This window comes from Rana temporaria, chromosome 2 (assembly GCF_905171775.1).
Source record: "Rana temporaria chromosome 2, aRanTem1.1, whole genome shotgun sequence".
NCBI lineage: Eukaryota > Metazoa > Chordata > Amphibia > Anura > Ranidae > Rana > Rana temporaria.
In genome coordinates, this window is record NC_053490.1 from 171,234,079 (window position 1) to 171,258,046 (window position 23,968).

General features: G+C 45.9%; 1 protein-coding gene across 2 annotated transcripts in view; it reads left to right on the forward strand.

Annotated features, from left to right (window-relative positions):
* The first annotated feature begins 1,227 nt into the window (after nucleotides 1-1,227).
* Nucleotides 1,228-23,968, forward strand: part of SLAIN1 (SLAIN motif family member 1) — a 69,646-nt gene continuing 46,905 nt past the window's right edge. Inside the window, exons 1-2 of one of the 2 annotated variants that reach the window (XM_040341424.1) lie at nucleotides 1,228-1,889; nucleotides 18,166-18,305. In XM_040341424.1, coding sequence (XP_040197358.1) covers nucleotides 1,267-1,889; nucleotides 18,166-18,305 — 763 coding nt within the window. In that variant the 5' untranslated portion in view covers nucleotides 1,228-1,266. The remainder of the gene's footprint in view (nucleotides 1,890-18,165; nucleotides 18,306-23,968) is intronic. The other variant, XM_040341423.1, reaches the window with a different exon arrangement.

Genomic DNA, 23,968 nt, shown 5'->3' on the forward strand with positions numbered 1-23,968 from the left:
GCGGGCGGGGGGATCACAGTGGTGGCATTCAATGGGCACAGTGGCAGCATTTGATGTTCACAGTGGCTGTATTTGAAGGGCACAGTGGGAGCATTTGATGTGCACATTGGCAGCATTTAATGGGTACAGTGGCAGCATTCGATGGGCACAGTGGGAGCATTTGACGTTCACAGTGGCTGTATTTGAAGGGCACAGTGGGAGCATTTGATGGGCACAGTGGCAGCATTTAATGGGTACAGTGGCAGCATTCGATGGGCACAGTGGGAGCATATGTTGGACATAGTGGCTGCAATTGATGGGCACAGTGAGGCTGCAATTGATGTTTTTTTTTTCAGAATTCTTCAGTTTGCTTGCACTCCCCCTAAAAAAATTGGGCACCAGCTGCCACTGTCATATAGTGATATTACAATGACATAGGCCTAGTACACACGAGAGGATTTATCCGCGCATACGGTCCACCGGACCATTTCCGCGGATAAATCCTCTCGAGGATATCCGCGGATTTGGATCCGATGGAGTGTACTCACCATCGGATCGAAATCCCATCGCGATGACGTGTCGCGCCGTCGCCGCGATGATGACGCGGCGACGTGCGCGACGCTGTCATATAAGGAATTCCACGCATGCGTCGAATCATTACGACGCATGCGGGGGATCCATTCGGACGGATTGATCCGGTGAGTCTGTACAGACGAGCGGATCAATCCGTTGGGATGGATTCAAGCGGATAGATTTTAAAGCATGTCTTCAAATTTTTATCCGCTTGAAATCCATCCCAGGGGATAAAAATCCGCGGAAACAGATCCGCTGGATTGTACACACCAGGGGATCTATCCGCTGGAGCCGGTCCGCAGATCAATTCCAGCGGATGGATCCTCTCGTGTGTACGGGGCCAATACTGTATAGGGATGTTTACAATGTCATATGGTTATGTTTACAATGTCATATAGGGACGTTTACAATGTCATATATGGATGTTTACAATATCATATGGTTATGTTTACAATGTCATATAGGGTTGTTTACAATATCATATGGTAATGTTTACAATGTCATATAGGGATGTTTACAATGTCATATGGTTATGTTTACAATGCTATATAGGGATGTTTGCAATGATATTAGCACTAGTGATGTTTCCATTGTTGTGTAGTTGGGATGTTTCCAATGTGATATGTGTAGTAGAGTATAATTGGCCATTGGGTGTTTATAATGAAGAGGATACGATTGAAGGAGATGACTCCACCCTTCTGAGATTAGTGATAGATGAGGGTGTCAGTGGACGATCGGTGTGTCCCCGGATCTCTTTGTTCCATTGTGTGTAGCCCCCTCTCTCGGTCTCTGGTGGGAGGGAGCCCGGAGATCACATCCATAGTATTAGCGCTGACAGGAGGATGCAGCCTGTACACAGCAGCCATCCCTGAGCGAGGCGTCCATAGAGGAGAGGAGAGGAGCGGAGAGAGGGGAGAGCCGGAGGAGGTAGCGGGTTGGGAGATGATGATGGCGGAGGTGAAGTGCGCCTCGGGGGCCACCAATGGACTGGTGGTGAACGCTGAGTTGGAGGTGAAGAAGCTGCAGGAACTGGTGAGGAAGCTGGAGAAACAGAACGAGCAGCTCCGGAACAGAGCCAGCGCCGTCAGTAATTGCACCGCCAGCCCGCACCTGCTGCAGCCTCCTCCCGCAATGCATCAGCCCTGCCTGCTCACCCGACCCTCCGCACTCTGCCTGCCCAGCCCTATACCCACTCTACTCTGCGGGAGCCTCTACCCATCAGACCCGTCCCTGGGATACTACAACAGCAGGCTGGCCTGCCAGTCCCCTGGGAACACCATCCTAGATGAAGTGGACATCCTGGACCTGGAGGACAGCTATGAAGACGAGGATAGCTGGTAATCATGGAGAGGAGAGGGGGGACCATCTAATCATGGATGGATGGGTGAGGGGTGCTGCCATTGTCTACCAGCACTGCTCCCCTTGGACATGCTGGGAGGGAACAGGTTGGCTGGACTCAGGAGATGCATGTCTTGAATGCTGATCACTGGGTTTCCAACATCAGGAGAGGGGGCCTTCCACAATAACAGGGGATGCTTCTCATTTACTGGGAGGTGATGGTTCTGTTGGACTGGGAGGACCGGGATGAGGATGACGGACTGGGAGGACCGGGATGAGGGTGACGGACTGGGAGGACCGGGATGAGGGTGACGGACTGGGAGGACCGGGATGAGGGTGACGGACTGGGAGGACCGGGATGAGGGTGACGGACTGGGAGGACCGGGATGAGGGTGACGGACTGGGAGGACCGGGATGAGGGTGACGGACTGGGAGGACCGGGATGAGGATGACGGACTGGGAGGACCGGGATGAGGATGACGGACTGGGAGGACCGGGATGAGGATGACGGACTGGGAGGACCGGGATGAGGGTGACGGACTGGGAGGACCGGGATGAGGGTGACGGACTGGGAGGACCGGGATGAGGGTGACGGACTGGGAGGACCGGGATGAGGGTGACGGACTGGGAGGACCGGGATGAGGGTGACGGACTGGGAGGACCGGGATGAGGATGACGGACTGGGAGGACCGGGATGAGGATGACGGACTGGGAGGACCGGGATGAGGATGACGGACTGGGCTGAGGGTGACGGACCGGGATGAGAATGACGGTTCTGACTTACTGGGAGTATCTGGATGAGGATGACGGTTCTGACGTACTGGGAGGACCGGGATGATGATGACTGACTGGGAGGACCAAGATGAGGGTGACGGACTGGGATGAGAATGACGGTTCTGACTTACTGGGATGAGGATGACGGTTCTGACGTACTAGGATGACGGTTCTGACGTACTGGGAGGAGGATGACGGTTCTGACATACTGGGAGGAGGATGACGGTTCTGACATACTGGGAGGACCGGGATGAGCATGACGTACTGGAAGGACTAGGATGAGGATGACGGTTCTGACATACTGGGAGGACTGGTATAGATTGGTTGACTTTCCCATGTACTGGGAAGTGTTAATTCTGATTTGACATCAAAATGTCAATCAACACATCACAGTCCAGACTGGGAAGTTTTGATTGACAATCCAATGTACCAGTAAGACTGGGATGTTTTGATTGACATTTTGATGTACTGGTAGGACTGGTATGTGATGGTTCTAATGTGCTAGTTGGACTGGGATTTTTTTGATTGACATTCTGATGCTACTGGTAGCACATGGATGCAGTGATTGGCCATTCTGATGCTACTGGTAGCACATGGATGCAGTGATTGGCCATTATGATGCACTGGTAGGACTGAGCTGTCATTACCAATATGAAAGGCCTTGATTAGCCCAAGAGGATTTAGTCTGTCATTGCTCAGATATTGGCAGCAGACGTGCAATCTGTTCCAGGCAATAGGATTTGGAATATCCTTGAGCGTTGGCTGGATTTATTTGCTTTTCCTTTAATCCTCACGTATTTAAGGCTGTGAACCTGTCATGAGGGTGTCGCGTCTTTGTCGCCTTATGTACAGGTTTATTTATTTTTAATTTTTTTGAATGGCCCAGCGTCATCAGTTTGTGTGGCATGTTGCGTCGGATTGGCGGGTAGAGACTGTGGGTGTTTTGTTTTGTATCACGCCACCTCTATGGTCCAATGCAGTGTACCCTCCTGTATGGTACTATGGGATACACTGCTTTCTATTCTACAACATAGTCTGTGCTCCGTGCCATGCAGTATTCTTTTCAGCCGCTTTTCCTCATATCCATGTGTGGAGAGCAGGAATGTTTTTCCAGATTTCTGATGAAATGGGTGTGCTTTTATAAAAAAATAACCCACAAATAGAGAAAAAATACAGGGGGTTACTATAAAATGCTGCTTGTCTTGACTGTAGTGCAGATTTGCTTCATTCTCTGATCTGCATGTCAGCAGTTCTGGATGTGTATATATAGTCCAATTCTGTGTCATTGAGGTTAGAGGGTCAGCCTGGTAGCCAGGCAACTAGCATTGTTTTAGGAGGTCACCTATGCCAACCCCTTATTTCTTTGTGCACAGGCTGTTTAAACTGTGCAATGGGCATTCTGATGACTAGAGCTGGAACAGTGGCATAGACTAAGGACAACATAGGCTTTATTTGGGGATTTAGTGAAGCTGGATTCACCCCTCCTTGTTTTTAGGTGCATGCATATTCCATCGGGGTAAATAGAAATGCATAAAACCACACGTTGTAACACGTTGTGCTCTTAGCATTGCTCTTCAATATGCATAAAAATGCACATCAACGTGGGTTCCAGTATGCTTTTACTTGCATTGACATGCTTTTTCCTTGGCTTTCAGTGGAAATGCATGTGTGTTAAAACGCGTAGGTGTTTTCCAATTTCTGGAAAATCGGTACTGGTAATATAAACATTACTGACTCTTCTTCTTCTTCTCTTTTTTTTTTTTTTTTTTTTTTTTTTTTTTTTTTGTGATAATTAAGCTTAAAGGAAACCTGTACTGAAAATCATATATTGGCTGCTATTGCAAAACTCTCCATTTGATTACCTGGTTGTCATGCTGCTCTAATTGCATAAAGCAGAATTCTAGCCAAAATTTAAAATCTTAAAACAAATTGCTCTTTAAGCCCTGGTTCACATTGCAGCGATTTTGGCATGCGATTTTACACATGCCAAATAAGAGTCTATTGCCGGAAATGGCACCGTCTGAATCAGTGCATTTGCCGGTGCCACACCGATTCCCAAAAGTCGTTTCTGCACTACTTTTGGCGACTTCAGGTGCGATTTCAATAGACGTGTGCAGAAACCCGCACAGATGTCTCTGAAATCGCCCCCAAAGTCGAGACTTACATGCAGGGATTAAATTGTGCGAGTTCAGTTGAACTTGCACGATTTCATTCCCACTGTCAGTGTGAACCTAGGCTAAAAGATTAGGAAAAATATTTATCTTCAATGTAGAGATTTTCCTTCACAGTACATGTTTGTCCTCAGTCTGATGGCTAGCAATATTAAACCCACTTCTTCCTGAACCTAGGTTGTCTTGGATTTGCTCCCAGCCTGTGACTGGATAGTGAAGGGAGAAGCAGCATAGTGATGAGCTAATCTGTCTGTCACTCTGCTTTCTCCTCCTATCAGAATGCTCCTTGTCAACACATGAACTGATTTTTTTTTTCTCCTTGTACTGCTTCTTTCTCTCAGTCCAGCCCTGTTGTACAGGGACTGCAAGAGATTGAAAACGGGTCATATTCAGGTACTTTGCTTTAAAGAGGAAGTAAACTACTCTATTTTATTTATTTTTAAAACACCCTGCATAGCATACTAGCTCATTATGAAGTACTTACCTGAGATTGAAGCCCCCACAGCGGTGCTTGGTCACCTCCTCCATCTGCGCCATCTCTCCACAAGTGACTTCTGCATATCACCGCACTGGCACTGTGACTAGCCGGAGCCGCGTTGACGTCACTAACAGGATGATCACCGTTGGTAATGGCACGCTCAGTGCGCCTGCACGCTGTTGTCTACGGCGCATGCACCGTAGACATCGGCGCCTTCTTTTGCAAATATCTCCTAAAACGTGGAGGCAGGGGTGCATTTAGGTTTTGTGCCGCCCTAGGCCTGGTAAAACTCGCGCACCCCTACATTATATGATGCACCCCTTCCTTTTTAAGACCTGCCCTGTCATTTTCATGGGAGGACAGGATGGGATGAGGACAGGATGGGATGAGGACAGGATGGGATGAGGACAGGATGGGATGAGGACAGGATGGGATGAGGACAGGATGGGATGAGGACAGGATGGGATGAGGACAGGATGGGATGAGGACAGGATGGGATGAGGACAGGGTGGGATGAGGACAGGGGGGACAGGGTGGGATGAGGACAGGGGGGACAGGGTGGGATGAGGACAGGGGGGACAGGGTGGGATGAGGACAGGGGGGACAGGGTGGGATGAGGACAGGGGGGACAGGGTGGGATGAGGACAGGGGGGACAGGGTGGGATGAGGACAGGGGGGACAGGGTGGGATGAGGACAGGGGGGACAGGGTGGGATGAGGACAGGGGGGACAGGGTGGGATGAGGACAGGGGGGACAGGGTGGGATGGGGACAGGGTGGGATGAGGACAGGGGGGACAGGGTGGGATGAGGACAGGGGGGACAGGGTGGGATGAGCACAGGGGGACAGGATGGGATTTTCCCGCCCCCCGCAAAGTGCCGCCCTAGGCCTGGGCCTTGTCGGCCTAGGCCATAATGCATCACTGCGTGGAGGTTTAGGAGATATTTACCTACAGGTAAGCCTTAATCTAGGCGTGCCTGTAGGTAAAAGTGGTCTGTAAGGGTTTACAACCACTTTAATACATCAGCAAATGTTGTATTTAAATTCATGATTAGATCTACAGTACATTATTTTTGTCTTTTTACCTGCAAGTGTTCAGCTTTAGGCCAGGTTCACACCTATGCGAATTGAGTGCGGCTTAAACCACATCCAATTCGCAGAACATTTTAAAATACATTGTTTTCAATGAGGCTGGTTCACATGTGTGATGCATTCGCACTGCGCAATGCCGCCAAACCGTGTGAGTCTTTTAGGCATTGCGGTGCGGCTCAGGTGCGAATTCAAGCCCATTATCTTCTATGGGTACGCAGCTGATTCGCACATGTGTTCAGTTCTCTTCAGGAATTTCTCTCATTCAGCTCAATACACTTCTCCCCCACTCTCCTCTCACCCGTAACTTCTCCCAGGTCTCCAAATTCGCATCTAAAATGTTGCTAATCTGCTGAACACTTCTCTTATCTCTCTGCAGAGATAAGAGAGCTGAAATTCGCACCGCACTAGTGTGATTTTGGCCTAAAAGCGGAGCTCCAGTCATATTTATGGAAATTAATCAGCAGCTACAAAAACTGTATCTTCTGACTTTTAATAGATATACACTCACCTGTCCCAGTATCCAGCGCTGTGCCGGCATCCTAAAGAGGAAGTAAACCCTGATGGATTTTACTTTACATCTATGTTTCCCTGCAAAGTAGGGTTGTCCCGATGCCACTTTTTTAGGACCGAGTACAAGTACCGATACTTTTTTTCATGTACTCGCCGATACCGAATACCGATACTTTTTTTTTTTTTTTTTTTTTTTTTAAATGCCATGTGGCAGTTTGACTGATGGGGACAGATAAATGGCAGGATCTGGGTCTAGCACATAAGTGGCCACAGACTCGTTCTTCCACAATGTTTAGTGTTGTGGAAAGGAAACAAGGGCCTACATCAGGGCTCATAATTTCAAGTCCTGAGCTACTAGCTCAGAGGCTATGGTAATAACCTCCAGCATTGATGCCAGTGGATGCATTAAAAAACCCCAGCACTGGTGCCAGACACAATAATAACGCCCAACGCAGGTATCGGAGGACACATAAATAACCCCTGGCATTGATGTCAGTGGACATCATATTCTCCCCCAACACTGGTATCAGACGACACATTAATAACTCAGAGCATTGAAGTCAGTGGACGCATTAATAAGGGCTAGCACAGGTGTCAGTATTAATATCCCCCTCTCCTACATTGGTGGTTAGTGGCATTAAAATATAACCCCCTTCCATGATCCCCAATGTGTGGGGAGGGTATTAACTTTCACTGACATTACCACATGCAGAAGGGGGTGGTGAGTTAAAGTTTCACTGCCATGGGGACCAATACAACGTGGGTGGAGGATGAGGAGGTTAAAGCGGAGGTTCACCCAAAAAATACATTTTTAACATTGCATTCAGCCGAGTTGTCATAATGACAATCGGCTGTGTTTTTTTTTATTTTATTTTTTTATCCCATACATACCATATTTTCACCGCCGCTTCCGGGTATGTCTTCTGCGGGACTGGGCATTCCTAATTGATTGACAGGCTTCCGACTGTCGCATACTGCGCGTCACGAGTTGCTGAAAGAAGCCGAACGTCAGTGCGCAGGCGCCGTATAGAGCCGCACCGACGTTCGGCTTCTTTCGGCAACTCGTAACGCGCTGTATGCGACGGTCGGAAGCCTGTGAATCAGATAGGAACGCCCAGTCCCGCAGAAGACATACCCAGAAGCGGCGGTGAAAATACGGTATGTATGGGGATAAAATTAAAAAAAAAACAGCCGATTGTCATTATGACAACTCGACTGAATGTAATGTTAAAAAAAAATATATATATATATATATATATATATAATATTTTTTTTTTTTTGGGTGAACCCCCGCTTTAACATTCACTGCCATAAAGACCAATGCATGTGGGGGGGTTAACTTTCACTACCACTGACCCAACCCCGCCCCCCCCCCAACATCCCCCACCTGCATTGATGGACATTCTAATGCTAACCCCATCCTCAATTTCAGCCTGTTCCAGTCACATTGCCCTCACGCTATGGTGCTGGACAGGGAGCCAGAGCAATGAAACAAGTAGTTAGCTGAGCTTACCTCAGCACACACTGGCCCAGATTCAGGTAGATCCGAGCAATATTTGCGTGGGCAAAGAGCAAATATTTTTCTCTGCGCACACGCAAATATTGCGTTTTGCCCGCGATTCACGGAGCAGTTGCTCCGTAAATTGCGCGGGCAATATGCTAAACGGCCGGGCGTAAGGCTGCCTAATGTAAATGATCCCGCCGGGGGCGGGAATCATTTAAATTAGGCGCGCTCCCGCGCCGAGCGAACAGCGCATGCTCCGTCGGGGAAACTTTCCCGACGTGCATTGCGGCAAATGACGTCGCCAGGACGTCATTTGCTTCTAAGTGAACGTGAATGGCGTCCAGCGCCATTCACGGTTCACTTACGTAAACGACGTGAAATTTAAATATCACGAGCGGGAAGCGCAGCTATACTTTAGCATTGGTTGCCCCTGCTATTAGCAGGAGCAGCCTTATGCTAAAGTCGCCGTACGGAAACTCCGTACCTTGCGTGCGCAGGGCCCGCGCGACTTTTGTGAATCGGTGGTAGTATGCAATTTGCATACTATACGCCGATCACAATGACCGCGCCCCCTAGCGGACAACGCAAGAATGCAGCCTGGGATGTGAAGGCATAAGGAGGCTTATGTCTGTCACATCCTAGGCTGCAGTCGGTGTAACGAGGTTCCTGAATCAGGAGCACTCGTTACACCGGAGCAAGTAAGCCCTTGCGCCGCGCAACCTATGGTTGCGCGGGCGCAAGTGCTTCTTGAATCTGGCCCATTCTGTCCTGAGTGCGGGTGGGCGGTTCAGGCAGATGGACGGGCGGGTCAGCAGGCAGACTATTCAGGCAGGTGGGCGGGATCTCAGAAGATTACATACCTTCCCCATCCCACAGAACAAGCAGCCAGAGCCTGAAACTGACAGTCTCGAAGCTGGAGGGAGGGGGAGCAAAATCCTCCCTCCACCAGCCATCGGAGCCTGCACTGTGTGGTGCTTGTGCTCGGAACTATAGCAGTGATGGCGGCATTACTCCAGCTGGGCGTTTCAAGGCTGGGCTACATGACAGGTGTGGAACGAATTGATGCTCCTCAACACTGCTCCGATCCGCCTACTGACGCTGCCCGCTCCGCCCACTCAAGCCACACACCAATCCAATCCACCTACTGACTCTGCCCGATCCGGCCCGAAGAGGAAGTATCGGGTCAGACATCAGGTGCATTTGTGCGAGTACAAGTACTCGCACAAATGCTTAGTATCGGTCCCAATACCAGTATCGGTATCGGGACAACCCTACTGCAAAGGTAAAGCATAATGGGCTACTATGCATCACATCGTAACCCATTATGTGTCGCTTACCTGAAACCAAAGCCTGTGATGTCCCCGCTGGCTGGAAGCATCCATTTTCAGCCCTCTTCCTTCCGGGGCCGCAAACTCCCGGCTCTGTGACTGGCCGGAGTCATGTGACATCGCGCTGGGGAGACACCAGTCACGGCATGGCCCCATCTAGTAACTGCACAGCGTGCCCTTTCCGAAGTGCGCATGTGTTGAATACCTCAGTGCATGCGCAGAAGACATCGCTGTACGGCAATTGTAAATATCTCCTAAACTGTGTAGGTTTAGGAGATATTTGCAGCACCTACAGGTGAAGCCTCGTACACACACTCAGCAAGAAAACTGCTGGCAGAGCTTTCTTGCCGAGTAAACCGAGCGTGTGTACGAGGCTTTCAGATTTCTCGTCAAGAAAACTGCCTAAAATCTCGATGAGAAAAATAGAGAACATGTTCTCTATTTTCTCGTTGTGATTCTCGGCAGTGTTTTCCTGCCGAGAAACTCGAGAGTGTGTATACTTGCCTGTCGCAGTGGAAACCCGTGCATGCTCGAAATGACTTTGACGCATGCACGGTAGCTTCCTAGTTCCCTGTAGTTCCCATTAGGCCATGATGTAGCAAGAATGAATGTGCACCGCAAACCAGGAAGTCAGTGAGAATAACGATTCAGGAGTGACTGAGGTGAATAAAACGGCTCGATTTCAACAGGTATCAAACTAGTTATAATGCAAAACATTACTTTTGACTTTATTAGCTACTGTCAGACTTTTATTTAAGAGGAAAATATTTTTGTCTTTACAACCCCTTAAGTACCCCATCCCCTTCGCAGACAGTGTCACATCTGATCTACTGTTGCTACACTGGGCATCTAGGACACCTCGGAAATGATTCCTATATGGGTGGAGGTTGGATACCAAATGCCCACGATGTAGGGATCTAAAGGGAGATCTAATTCATATGATGTGGAGATATCTGTAAAATAAATACAGTAGCTGGAACGACTCTTGATTTTAGACCCAAAAATGCGTATATTGGGCTATATGGATGAGGATAATAACGTGGGGTAGAATAAAGGCAATAATTGGGTGCCTTTTTCGGGCACAGAAACTGTTAATGAGGTGGTTGGTGGTAAACCCACCAACCTGTGCAGAATGATGCCGCGTATACACGATCATTTTTCGGCATGGGAAAAAAAAGACGTTTTAAAAAAAAAAATGTAATTTAAAATGATCGTGTGTGGGCTTCACATCATTTTTTGGGTTCGAGTGACAACATTTTTTTTCAAACATGCTGCATTTTTTTTAACAACGTTTTAAACTATGTCGTTTTTTGGGTTGTAAAAAACGGTTGTGTGTGGGCTAAAACGATGTTAAAAACCCACGCATGCTCAGAAGCAAGTTATGAGACGGGAGCGCTCGTTCTGGTAAAACAACCATTCATAATGGAGTAAGCACATTCATCACGCTGTAACAGACAGAAAAGCGTGAATCGTCTTTTACTAACAGGAAATCGGCTAAAGCAGCCCAAAGGGTGGCGTCATCCGCATGGAACTTCCCCTTTATAGTGCTGTCGTATGTGTTATGTCACTGTGCTTTGCTAGAGCATTTTTTAAATGGTGTGTGTAGGCAAGGCCGTTTTAATGATGAAGTTGGAAAAAAATACTTTTTTTTTTTTTTTTTTTTTTTTTTTTTCCTTCCTTCCCGAAAAACGTTGTTTTTTTTTTTATGCCGAAAAATGACCGTGTACGTGGCATAAGACAATGAGGTTAATACAATAGGGCAGTGTTTCTCAACTCCAGTGCTCAAGGTGCCCCAACAGGTTTTCAGGATTTCCCTCAGATGAAACAGTTGTGGTAATTACTAAGGCAGTGAATCTGATTTAAATCACCTGTGCAAAATAAAAAGCCTGAAAACGTGACCTGTTGGGGCGCTTGAGGACTGGAGTTGAGAAACCCTGCAATAAGGAAAGATTTATGTGTGGGTTTTTTTAATTCAGAAGTTTTTTTTTTTTTTTATCTTGATGCATTAAGATAAAACACCTTCTGTGTGCAGCAGCCTCCCTTGATTCTTACCTGAGGTCCATTTAGATCCAGCGATGTTACACGAGAGACTCGGCGAGAGAGACTCGGCGAGAGAGAGAGAGAAATCCAGGAGCACAGAGGAGGATTGGAGCTGCTCTGTGCAAATCCACTTCACAATGCAGGTAAGTATAACATGTTTGTTATTTTTAACGGGAAAAAAAAAATATGCATCCAATTTGCATAGGTGTGAACCCAGCCTAAAGCAGAAATAAAGGCAAAAGGGCAGGTTTTATTGCAACGTCATGGAGAGTTTATTGACTGTAGAAAAAAACATCTCCTGCCAAAAACAGCTGCTGTAAAAACGTCCAGTGTGCATGAGGCCTTAATGTTAAAATTGGAGTTTTGGTTTTTGGTCCATATACTTTAAAAACTGCTGCTTTCTCCATCCTTGGTGCTTTCTCCATAAGGATGAACAGTACCATCTATAAATGCACCCACTGCATGCCATGGAAGGAGAGGTCTGAATGGGCCTTTATTCCTGTTATGTAATCTCGTCCGTCATCACCCAGACATTCCTGCAAACTGTTAAATTGCTCATGGTCATATTCAATGGCATTGTAACATCTATTGTTGTGTTTCTTCTGTGATTCCTACCGGGCTAAAGGGAGTCTGAGAAGAACTTGCTACTTTTTAATTAAATACATTTATGTGTGTTAGAAAAAGATTGTAGCATGGTATGTGTAAATATTTGGGAAGTTTGTTTCCTTTCCTCTTCTATAGTCTTTTAGAAACTGTAGTTTATTTTACAAATTCATTTTGTTGACCTGAGCAGCCTACTTTTTTCATTGAGGTGTTTTTTTTTTTTTTTTTGCAATGCTGCACATTCATGCTATTGATGCTTTTCCTGAGAAAGCCTTTTCTCTAAGTGGGTCAAGAAGTGGGAACAACATTCATTGTGAACAAGGCCTGCAGATTAGCTTCACTTTCAGGGCATGTGACCAACTGCACTTGTAGAAAACAAGAAAACCTTTTTGTTTTTAAACTCCATACTATATAGACCGTGCTTGCTTCCACTATATTTATTTATTTATTTATTTATTTATTTATTTAGTTTGAACCCAGGCAGTGAATAGTTGTTTTAAAAAAAAAAAAAAAAAATGACCCTACAGTATAAAAAGTGCTGTGTAAATTAATGGTGCTATATAAGTATGTGAAATTAAATACATTTAAAAGGTGTTTTATTTATTACTACAGGCAACGTTGAACTGGATGAACTAGTATCCTTTTCAACCCGATGAACTATGTAACTTACTATCCAATGTACGCAGTACATCACATTTGCCCTCAAGAAGGTTACATTCTGAGGTCCCCATCTTGCATGCATACACACGTTCTAGGGCCAATTTGGATAGGGGTCTAATAACCTACCGGCATGTCTTTGGAATGTGGTAGAAGATGCATGCAGGTAGAATCCTTACTGGGATGAAAAGCTAAAGAGCTAACCACTAAGGCCCCTTTCACACGGACGGATAGAATGGGGCTTTTAGCTGCGGATTTTTCTAGTTTTCTACCGCAGTTAAAAGCACACAATGCTTTCCTATGGCTCCATTCACACACAGCGTTTAGCTGCAATTTCCTTACATGCAGTTTGGTGCAAATAGAATTTAATGCATCCAGGAGCGATTTAGCGCAGCTATATGCACATATCCGCAGATAATCGCAGTCTTTTGTGTCAACTGCAGATAGCAGCGTAAGAAAAAAAAAAAAAACAGGAAGCACATCATAATCAAAAAAATAAAGTGTTGCTATGGGAATGACTACCGCAGCTAAACGTGGCCGCACGTAAATGTAGGTAATCGCAATGTACAAATGCAGCTAATCGCAGTGCCTGGAGCCTTGAATTTCACAGAACATTTACATGCTTTTAACTGCGGCAAAACAGCCGTCCGTATGGAAGGTGCAGACTTACTGCTCCATGATCCAACACCAACTTTCTTCTGGATTAAATGATGTTCAGCTTGTCATTCAACCCACTTTCTGTAAGCCCTGGGTGCACCGCAGGGCCAAATGTAGCCTCATGTTGGTTTGCAGTAAAAAATGGGAGGTCAGCAGGGCAATGTACAGGGGGTCAGCAGGACCGAGGATAACTTTTTCAGTTTGTACAGCAGTGTACAGAGGCTATTAGTTTGTAGGCTGAAGGACTGGGCAGCAGGGCAGTGTACAGGGTGTTTGTAGGGCAAGGTGGGCAGCAGGGTAGGGGTCAGTTGAGCCAAGAAACAGGGGCCACTGCTAGCAGGGCAGAGGTCACTGCTGGCAGAGCAGAAGGCAGGGGTCACTTCTAGGAGAGCTTCTCCCATCCCTGCACTTCACACAGTCTGGGCAAAGGCAGTAGACCTCCACTACACATTGCTTACACACAACCACTATATGCACAATGTGTAGCTGCTATGTTGCAGTTCTTACCTGTAAAATTCTCTGGAATTGGAACGTCTGTGCAGCTGCAGTAACCAGCTATACACTGCATGGATCATGGCTGTGTTAAGGAATGTGATGCCAGCTATGTGTAGTGTGCTGAGGAGCTCTGCTGCCTATGTGCAGGGATGGGAGAAGGAGCTCAGCGGCCGGGCACAGCATCCAGGGTGAAAGGGGGGGTTGGCTTCTACAAATAGAGCTCTCATAATTCATTGACATGTCCTCCAGTTTTCAAACTGAGAGCCTGTACAGAGGTATTGGCTAAAAGCTGGTGGTGTGGAAGTAAAAAAAAAAGTGTTTGGGTAACCGACGCTTTAATTTCTGTTTTATTCTAATCCACAGTTTAGCAACAATTTGGGAAAGAGTGGAACAGCACTAAGAGCCAATCAAATGTCCTGGCAAGTAACATTCTGTCAGGAGGAGAGAGCCATGACCTCATCAATCTATTGTTGCTTCCTCAATGTCTCATCCAGTGGTTAGCAACTTGAAAAATATAGCCCATTTCAAGTGTAGCCCCCAACAATTGGAGAAGTCTGCACAAATGAATAGGCTGCAATGGACCACCACGTTTGAGAATCTCAGTCCTGCTTCATATTTTGCAGCATACCACAATGTACACGGAGGAGATGGTGCGCGTTTAAGAAAAAAAGGGGAAAAAAATCCCCATTACACAGTGGTGTCGGAGGACACAATCCAAACTTCCAGCATTGATGTAAATGCCTAACGCATTAAGTATTGTTGGCAGTCCTAACCCCCAGCATTGGGGTCAGTGGATACAAAAATAACTAGTACCCTCTCACTTGGGGTCAGTAACAGTGATATTTGAATTCCCCCTTGTTGGTTGGGTGGCAGTGTCTTTAATCCCGCTTGACAGGTGCAGTTCTTTATTTTTTGTATGCCAGCTAAGTGCTCTCCAGATGTTGGGTTTACAGATAATGTATTGCGCAGCAGATAATATTGCCTTTTTTTTTTTTTTTTTTTTTTAATTCCTTCTTCTAGTTGGGCCTCCTTGGGTGAAAAGTCGCTTGCAACAACAAAGGTGATAAGGGTGCAGCCAACTACTTCAAGTGAATCTGCCACAAAATTAAAATATGGGGGGGGGGGGGGTTATTTACAAAAAGCAAATCCACTTTGCACTACAAGTGAAAACTACACTGGAAGTGCAGTCGCTGTAAATCTGAGGGGTAGATCTGAAATGAGGGGAAGCTCTGCTGATTTTATCATCCAATCATTTGCAAGCTAAAATGCGGTTTATTTTCCTTTGAAAAAAAAATTTCCATTGAAATTTCCAGTGCACTTTGCACTTGTAGTGCAAAGTGGATTTGCCTTTCGTAAATAACCCTCATGGTGTCTAGTGTTCTCTGTAACAGACACCGCACAGGCATTGGGGTCAAACGTGCTGGTACAATTCAACTGCCCCCAGGTATCTGTGCATGGCTGCAAATCCCTGAACATGAATAGTTGCATTAATGTATGGAAAAAGGGAGGCATGGGTTTTCTATACGATTGTTGTCTCCCCCACCCCCCTTTCTCAGATGGGTCTCAGCTGGTGGTATCTGTTGATGTTTGGAGTACTCCTAGGAGTATTGACTCCATAATATCTGCTTTTGTAATGTTTGTCAACACCCAAGTGAGCTAAAAAAAATGAAGCCTGTCCTACAGATAATGGGACACCTTGTAAGGAGTTGGGGCATCACTTAAAGTGGAACTAAACCCACCGATTCAAGGCGTACCAAGAATGATTAATCATACATGCTAGTGCTTTAAATCAAGCTGTTAAATCATCAAATGGCTGGTGTCTTAACCGATCACATGTGCAGCACCATGGCAACTGCAGATCAAACAGAGGCTAAAATGGCAGCTTCCTTGGCCGTAAAGGATAGGAGGGTTTAGTTCAGGGGTTGACAAATTTGCTTGGAATCTAGGAGCCAGCTAAAAAAGTTAGGAGCCAGAAAACGCGCCTTGTCCCGACGAGCTTGCGCGCAGGAGCGAACACACACATACGTGAGCAGCGCCCGCATATGTAAACGGTGTTTAAACCACACATGTGAGGTATCGCCGCAATTGGTAGAGCGAGAGCAATAATTCTATCCCTAGACCTCCTCTGTAACTCAAAACATGCAACCTGTAGATTTTTTTTTTAAACGTTGCCTATGAAGATTTTAAAGGGTAAAAGTTTGTCTGCATTCCACGAGCGGACGCAATTTTAAAGCGTGACATGTTGGGTATGAATTTACTCGGCGTAACATTATCTTTCATAATATAAAAAAAAAAATGGGGATAACTTTACGGTTTTATTTTTTAATTCAAAAAAGTGCGCTTGTAAGACCGCTGCGCAAATACGGCGTGACAGAAAGTATTGCAACAATCTCCATTTTATTCTCTAAGGTGTTAGGATAACAAATATATATAATGTTTGGGGGTTCTAATTAGAGGGAAGAAGATGGCAGTGAAAATAGTGAAAAATTACATTAGAATTGCTGTTTAACTTGTAATACCAACGGCCACCACCAGATGGCGCCAGCTTACACATCCGGTGGTGATAACTTGTAATACCAACGGCTCACCACCAGATGGAGCCAGCTCACAAGCCCCCCCTTCCAAGCCAGGACCCTATTTTTAGTCGCCATGGCGACCTGGCGCCCGGGATTTGTCGAGCCCTGGTTTAGTTCCACATTAAAGCTGAATTCTGGGATAAGCAAATATTATTTAAATACAAGAGGCATGTATGTTTGTACTTGACTGTGCTGTGCATATTTCATTCAGATCTGAATCCAGCATGAAACCTTTTTTTTTTCCTTTGTGCAAAAGCTTTCTATAATTTAAGTCCTATCACTGATGCTCTCTCCCCTTGTGCATGATGACTGGTCTTGTCTCCTCCTAACCTCCTGCCCACAACCTTTAGTAGGTGGACCTGCTGGGTCCCTCCCACAGTTCTGCACCTTGCACAGGCTGGTGCAGCACAATGATGACGTCACTACTACTTTTACAAGGTAACCACCTGGATTTGCAGAGACATTTGGTGAACATAAAGTACATTTTATTTCTTTTGTGGCTTTCAAGGAATATTATTAGATGAACATTTTTGTGCCTGGAGTTCAGTTTACACCCTGGTTTAGGGAGTTAAAGCTGCAAACTCAGACTTTCCCCCAAACTGGTCATAGATATTAGTACATTGATGGATGTGTTACGTTTTTATGTTAAGTGAGACAGAACTTCTAAACCCTTTTAGCAGGGGGGCACAATGTACAAAACCTTGGGTATTCAGTAATGAGGCAACGGAAAGGATGATGGCCTTCAAATCTGGACTTTAAAGAATACTATAGCTTTTGTCAGCTTTTTTTTTTTCAATGTGATTTTATTTATTTTTTTACACTTTCTCATAGTGTCCAGTCTTAAAAATTCTGCTTCCTTTTCTTTCTAGGGGCCACATGAGAAGTGAGTTCTACTTAAAGGGGTTGTAAAGGTTCGTCTTTTATTTTCTAAATTGGTTTCTTTTAAGCTAGTGCAATGTTGGTTTACTTACATTTTCCTTCGATTTTCCTTCTAAATGCTTTTTTTTTCTTTGTCTGAATTTCTCACTTCCTGTTTCTCCTCAGTAAGCTTTCCACCATCATCCGAGCAGTGGAAAGTCAGTCAGAACAGCTTACTGAGGAGGAACAGGAAGTGAGAAATTCAGACAAAGAAAACAAAAAAAAACATTTTAGAAGAGAAATCGAAGGAAAAGGTAAGTGAACCAACAATGCACTAGCTTAAAGTAACCTATTTAGAAAATTTAAAAAACAAACCTTTACAACCCCTTTAATGAAGTATAAAGCATGTCCAACATTTGACCCTAAGAAAAAAATAAAAAATAAATATATATGTATGTATATCAACCCAGGCATGTATGCCTTTTTAAAGGTTCTAGGCTTTTAATCTGACTTGATATTTTTTATTTTCTCTAGGCTTTATGTGTCTCCTCCTAAGAAGCAGAGGTCATTTGAGTCCAGCCTTAGCCCAATGGAGTGGTGTAGGCAGGTTCTGGACAATCCATCTCCTGAAATAGAAGCTGCAAAACGTTCTCTCTGCTTCCGACTTGAACAAGGTAAACTATATAACGTTGACGTGTGTTATGTTTACTCCGCCTTTGTAGATATATATATATATATATATATATATATATATATATATATATATATATATAATATATATATATAATTTTTTTTTTTTTTCTGATCGCCCTGCTTGTCTAACATAATGTGTATATATTGTGTGTACAAGCACCTATGAAGCATAGCAGGTAGGGGTAAAGTGTGCATCAGGTTTTAATGTATAAAATGATAGAACAAAAAGGTAATCAACTGTGGATAAACAAATCAGAATTGTCATTTAGTCTCTGAATAAATACTTCATGGGGCGTTTATGGGAATGCTGGGCTGGATGTTCTGGTTCCTTCTAGCTAAACATTGTTGCCATTGTTTATCTGATTTCTGGGTAGATGTGGTCAGGGCACTCCTTGTCTGGTTAAAGCCAAAAAGCACAGAAGAGGACCGCACTGAATATGCATGTTGTTATGGAAGGTTTAAAGGGAACCTGTCATGTCTGTCTGATTTTATTGCTGGCTGTGTCACCCTTAGGATGTTTTCCTTTTCTGCTGTGTACTTTCTCTTGCATAGGAAGTGAGGGGAAATCATCCTAATGAGAACAAGTTAACAGAAGTTCTAAATCTTTCCAAGTCTGGTAAAAATGGTTTTATTGCTGCATGCATTTCTATTGGAGAGATTTATTTCCTGCCTAAGTGACTAATCACTTGGACAGTGATCAAAGGAAGCCCTCCCTTTATGTGGACATAGCAATAAAAATTAAGAGCCGCTCTACGCCTTCCTAGTCTGCCAAAAAATAGTTTTTTGCTGAAGTTTCAGTTCAAATATTTCTTTCTGGCCCATGTTTAAGAGGTGTTTTGTTGGTTTTGTAGCTTAGGTTGCAAGCCTATAACCAAAGGGGGAAAAAAAAAATAATCTGGTTGTTTAGGTAAATGAGGAAGTATGTTTTGTAGCATCATTGTTTGACAAACGATGTTCTATTAGTGCCGGTGTTCTGGCGATGAGTGTTCCCCCCCCCCCCCCCCCCTGGCGGATTATGCCCCCGTACTGCGCAGGCGCGGCGCTTGCCTCCGAAAATAGCCGAACATTCAGCACCTGCGTGGACCTGGCTGTATGTGGCCACTCGCTCGGCCTCCTGGCTCTTTTTTTTTTAACATCCTCCATGTCCACGAGGATGGTAAGGAATGAGCCTGGATGTCAGAAGTGTGCGCAGGCGCTGTCTAGGGCTACATGTTCGGCAATTTTCAGAGGCAAGCGCCGCGCCTGCGCAGCACGGGGGTAATCCGCCAGGGGACCTTTTTCGGCAAGACACCGGTTCACACAGGGGCAATTCGACTTACAGCGCGACTTTGCAAAGTGATTTGGAGGTGACTTTGAGCAACTTGCAACTATTAAACTATTTTCTTTTCCTGTAAAGTTGCTTTAGTTAAGATGAAGATCCGACTTTGAAGGCAACTTTCTATTGAAATCGATGGGTACAAGTTGCCTAGAAGTCGCCTTGAAGTAGTACAGGAACCTTTTCTGAAGTTGGAGTGACTTCAGTAGTGTACATTAACACGGCTCTCATTCACTATAATGGAATTTCTAATGTCAATCGACTTGAGGTCTGACAAGCCGGATCCCAAGTCGCTGTTGTGTGAACCAGCACTTAGGAATGCAATTTGTGTATAAAACTGATGTCAGAACATTGGTGATGGTAAAAGTATAACAGGGAATTGGCCTTTTGGTGCACAGTAGCAAGAGATTTTTTTTCCTGCTCTATTTAGCTACTTGCTTGTCCCCTCTTCAACTTGAACTTTAATGACTGGCTCAAACCATATGTCCAAATCCAAAGTTTTCATTTGTACATGTAGCACCCTTGTCCTAAACAGGGCTGCTAATACATTTAGCTGTGGTAGCTAGCCTGGCTAATTTGTAGTCTTTTTGATTCATGGGTTTCCATTGGCTGTGGTTTCTCCCTTTTTGTCAATAGGGGGCACTGTTACCTTTTTTGGCATTAGTAAGATGGGCTACAGTGAAATCAGATTATGAATATACACATTTTTCTTAGCCAATCAGTAGGAGTTATTCTGGTCCCTGAGAATGTTGGGAGATGGTATTTATTTGGAGGAAGTCGGATGATCTGGGTCTTTTCCACCCAGACTGCGGTCTGGGTGGGTGTGTGAGGAACAGTTGCTGCTGGGTAGGGCTGAAGCCTGAGGCCTAGCCACGTACTCAAGGTTTTGCAAGGGAGAGCGTGCTTACTACCTGGAAGCATAAGGGAAACGATGGAAACCTGAGATGAAGTACCAGAGGTTACTCTTGCATGGACCGCGGGAACCGTGGAAAGCCTGGGAAAGCGTCAAGATTGAATCATCCATAGCATTTCTTCACCTTCTTGTGAGTTCCCTTGTAGCATAAGATGTCTCCTATAGCAATTGAAAAGTACAGATTGCTGGTTCCAGCTTGAAGGCTCTCATGTACTGCTGTAGTCTACCTCCCTTTTTTTTTTTTTTTCTACATTTTTGTCTAAGGAGTTTGCCGGAATGACAGTCTGCTGTTGTATTTCACTAAGGATGTCCTGTGCCCTACCCCTCTCTCCCACATTTTTCCTGTTGTGAGAAATAAACTTCTTTGTTCAAGCATAAAAGTGACTGGTGCCCATATTTCTACCTTGTACACCTCCAACCATGCCTAGTAACCTGCACGCTGAGGAGGAATGTCGGCCCTTCCTGTCTCTGGGGGTCACCACCAGGCCTCTGGAGGTTAAAAGGGGGGGGGGGCGCTACATATATAGATTGTGCTTTAAACATAGAAACAGTATAAAACATCATTTGGCAGTGGGTGGGAATTTTTCCAAAATTTCATTTTTGTCGGATAGGATTTTGGTATTTAAAGCGGATTTCCATCCAGAAATGAACTTCTGCTGACTGTGCCAACATTGCGGGCTCCCTGGACAGTTAAGTGTCTATAAAATGGTGTAGCTGCTGACTTTGAAAAAAAAAAATCCTATGTGGAACTTTGCTTTAAGATCTTGTTTGGCTTGGTAAACCAACTGTTTATTAGTAGCTATCTGCAACCTCCTGCTCCATTGTGTAGCCTATGAATGTCATACCTGACAATAGTAAACTACTAAGGGACATTAAAGATGTCATGGAAAGATTGCTCTCCTACATGCACCTCACACTTCCATAACTGGAAATCCTTTGTAAGTAACAGTATGAGGTTGCATGGGTAGGAGCATAAAATGCCTTTTCACGGCACGCCGTATCTAAGGAGAACTAATTAGTAAGACAGAAATTGGAGTGCTGAGTTGTTAATCTGGGATTATGTCATTGATGTGACTCCATAAAAGTGTAATGTGGCTGCTAGTTGAATAACAAAAAACCCTTCTATAGATTCTAATGCCGCATACACACCATCACTTTATGTGATGAAAAAAAACGTAATTTTTCTGTGAAGTAAAAAACGAAGTTGCCTACACACCATCGTTTTTCTCACAATGTTCTAGCAAAGCGAGGTTACGTTCACCACGTTTTTCCATTGAAGCTCGCTTCATAACTAGCTTCTGGGCATGCACGGGTGTAAAAACGTCGTTTTAAAAGACGTTTTTTGCTACACACGGTCAATTTCTGTGAAGTAAAAAACGACGTTTTGAAAAACGCCACACAAAATTGAAGCATGCTTCAATTTTTTTTTTTGTCATTTTTCAGAAGACATAAAACGACGTTTTCCCCCACACATGGTCATTTAAAGTGACGTTTTTAAAAATGTTTTTTTTCATCACATAAAGTGATGGTGTGTACGCGGCATAAGGGTAGAGCAGCTTATACAGTGCCTTGAAAAAGTATTCACACCCCTTTTAAAATGTTCCACATTTTGTCATGTTACAACCAAAAACATAGATGTATTTTATTGCGATTTACACACACACAGAGCTCCCGGGGCCAGATCCACAAAAACCTGACGTAACTTAAAAAATCCAATTTAAGTTACACTGCCTTAAAGTTTCTACCTAAGTGCCTGATCCACAAAGCACTTATCTAGAAATTTCAGGCTGTGTAACTAAAATTCCGCCGGCGCAAGGCGTTCCTATTCAAATGGGGCGAGTCCCATTTAAATGAGGTGCGCTCCCGCGCCGGCCGTACTGCGCATGCGCGTCGGCCGTACTGCGCATGCGCGAAGTTACGTTACGCCGAGTTTTGAGGATCGCGACGGCTTAAAGTTGCGTCGGGGAAAAAAAAAATGACAGCGGCATGCATTCCTGAGGGAGAACTCCATGCCAATTTTCAAAGAAAAAACCGGCATGGGTTCCCCCCCCAGGAGCATACCAGGTCCTTAGGTCTGGCATGGGTTGTAAGGAGACCCCCCCACGCCGAAAAATTGACGTAGGGGGTCCCCCTACAATCCATACCAGACCCGTATCCAAAGCACGGTACCCGGCCGGCCAGGAAGGGAGTGGGGACGAGCGAGCGCCCCCCCCCCTCCTGAGCCGTGCCAGGCCGCGTGCCCTCAACATGGGGGGGTTGGGTGCTCTGGGGCAGGGGGGCGCACTGCGGGCCCCCCCACCCCAGAGCACCCTGTCCCCATGTTGATGAGGACAGGACCTCTTCCCGACAACCCTTGCCATTGGTTGTCGGGGTCTGCGGGCGGAGGCTTATCGGAATCTGGGAGTCCCCTTTAATAAGGGGGCCCCCAGATACCGGCCCCCCACCCTAAGTGAATGGATATGGGGTACATCGTACCCCTACCCATTCACCTGGAGGCAAAAAGTTAAAGTTAATAAACACACAACACAAGGCTTTTTAAAATATTTTATTATTCTGCTCCGGACGCCCCCCCTGTCTTCGTTATTAGCTCAATTACCAGGGGGGGCGTCTTCTTCCGCTCTCCGGGGGTCTTCTTCCGCTCTCCGGGGGTCTTCTCCGCTCTCCGGGGGTCTTCTCCGCTCTCCGGGGGTCTTCTCCGGACTCCGGGGGGGCTTCTCCGGACTCCGGGGGGCTTCTTCCATCTTCTCCCCTCTTCCGCTCTTGACTCGGCGAACCCCGGTTCTTCTGCAGCTCTCCGGTGCCTTCTTCTTCAGCGCTGGCTGCCTGCTATGTTTGTGTGTTAGCTCGATTTCAAACAGGCAGCCGGCGCGGTCTTCTGTGGCGTCAGGGTCTTCTGTTCTTCCGATGTTGCCTCGTCGCCTGTTGTCGCTGTAATGATGGAAGCGCGCCTTGCAGCCCATTTATATAGGCATCGCCGTCCCATCATGCTCCGGTAGGTACCCACGTGGGTAGGCACCCACCACGTGGGTACCTGCCGGAGCATGATGGGACGGTGATGCCTATATAAATGTGATGCAAGGCGCGCTTCCATCATTACAGCGACAACAGGCGACGAGGCAACATCGGAAGAACAGAAGACCAGAAGAGAAGATGACGCCACAGAAGACCGCGCCGGCTGCCTGTTTGAAATTGAGCTAACACACAAACATAGCAGGCAGCCAGCGCTGAAGAAGAAGGCACCGGAGAGCTGCAGAAGAACCGGGGTTCGCCGAGTCAAGAGCGGAAGAGGGGAGAAGATGGAAGAAGCCCCCCGGAGTCCGGAGAAGCCCCCCCCCGGAGAGCGGAAGAAGAAACCCCCCCCCCAGAGAGCGGAAGAAGACCCCCGGAGAGCGGAAGAAGACCCCCGGAGAGCGGAA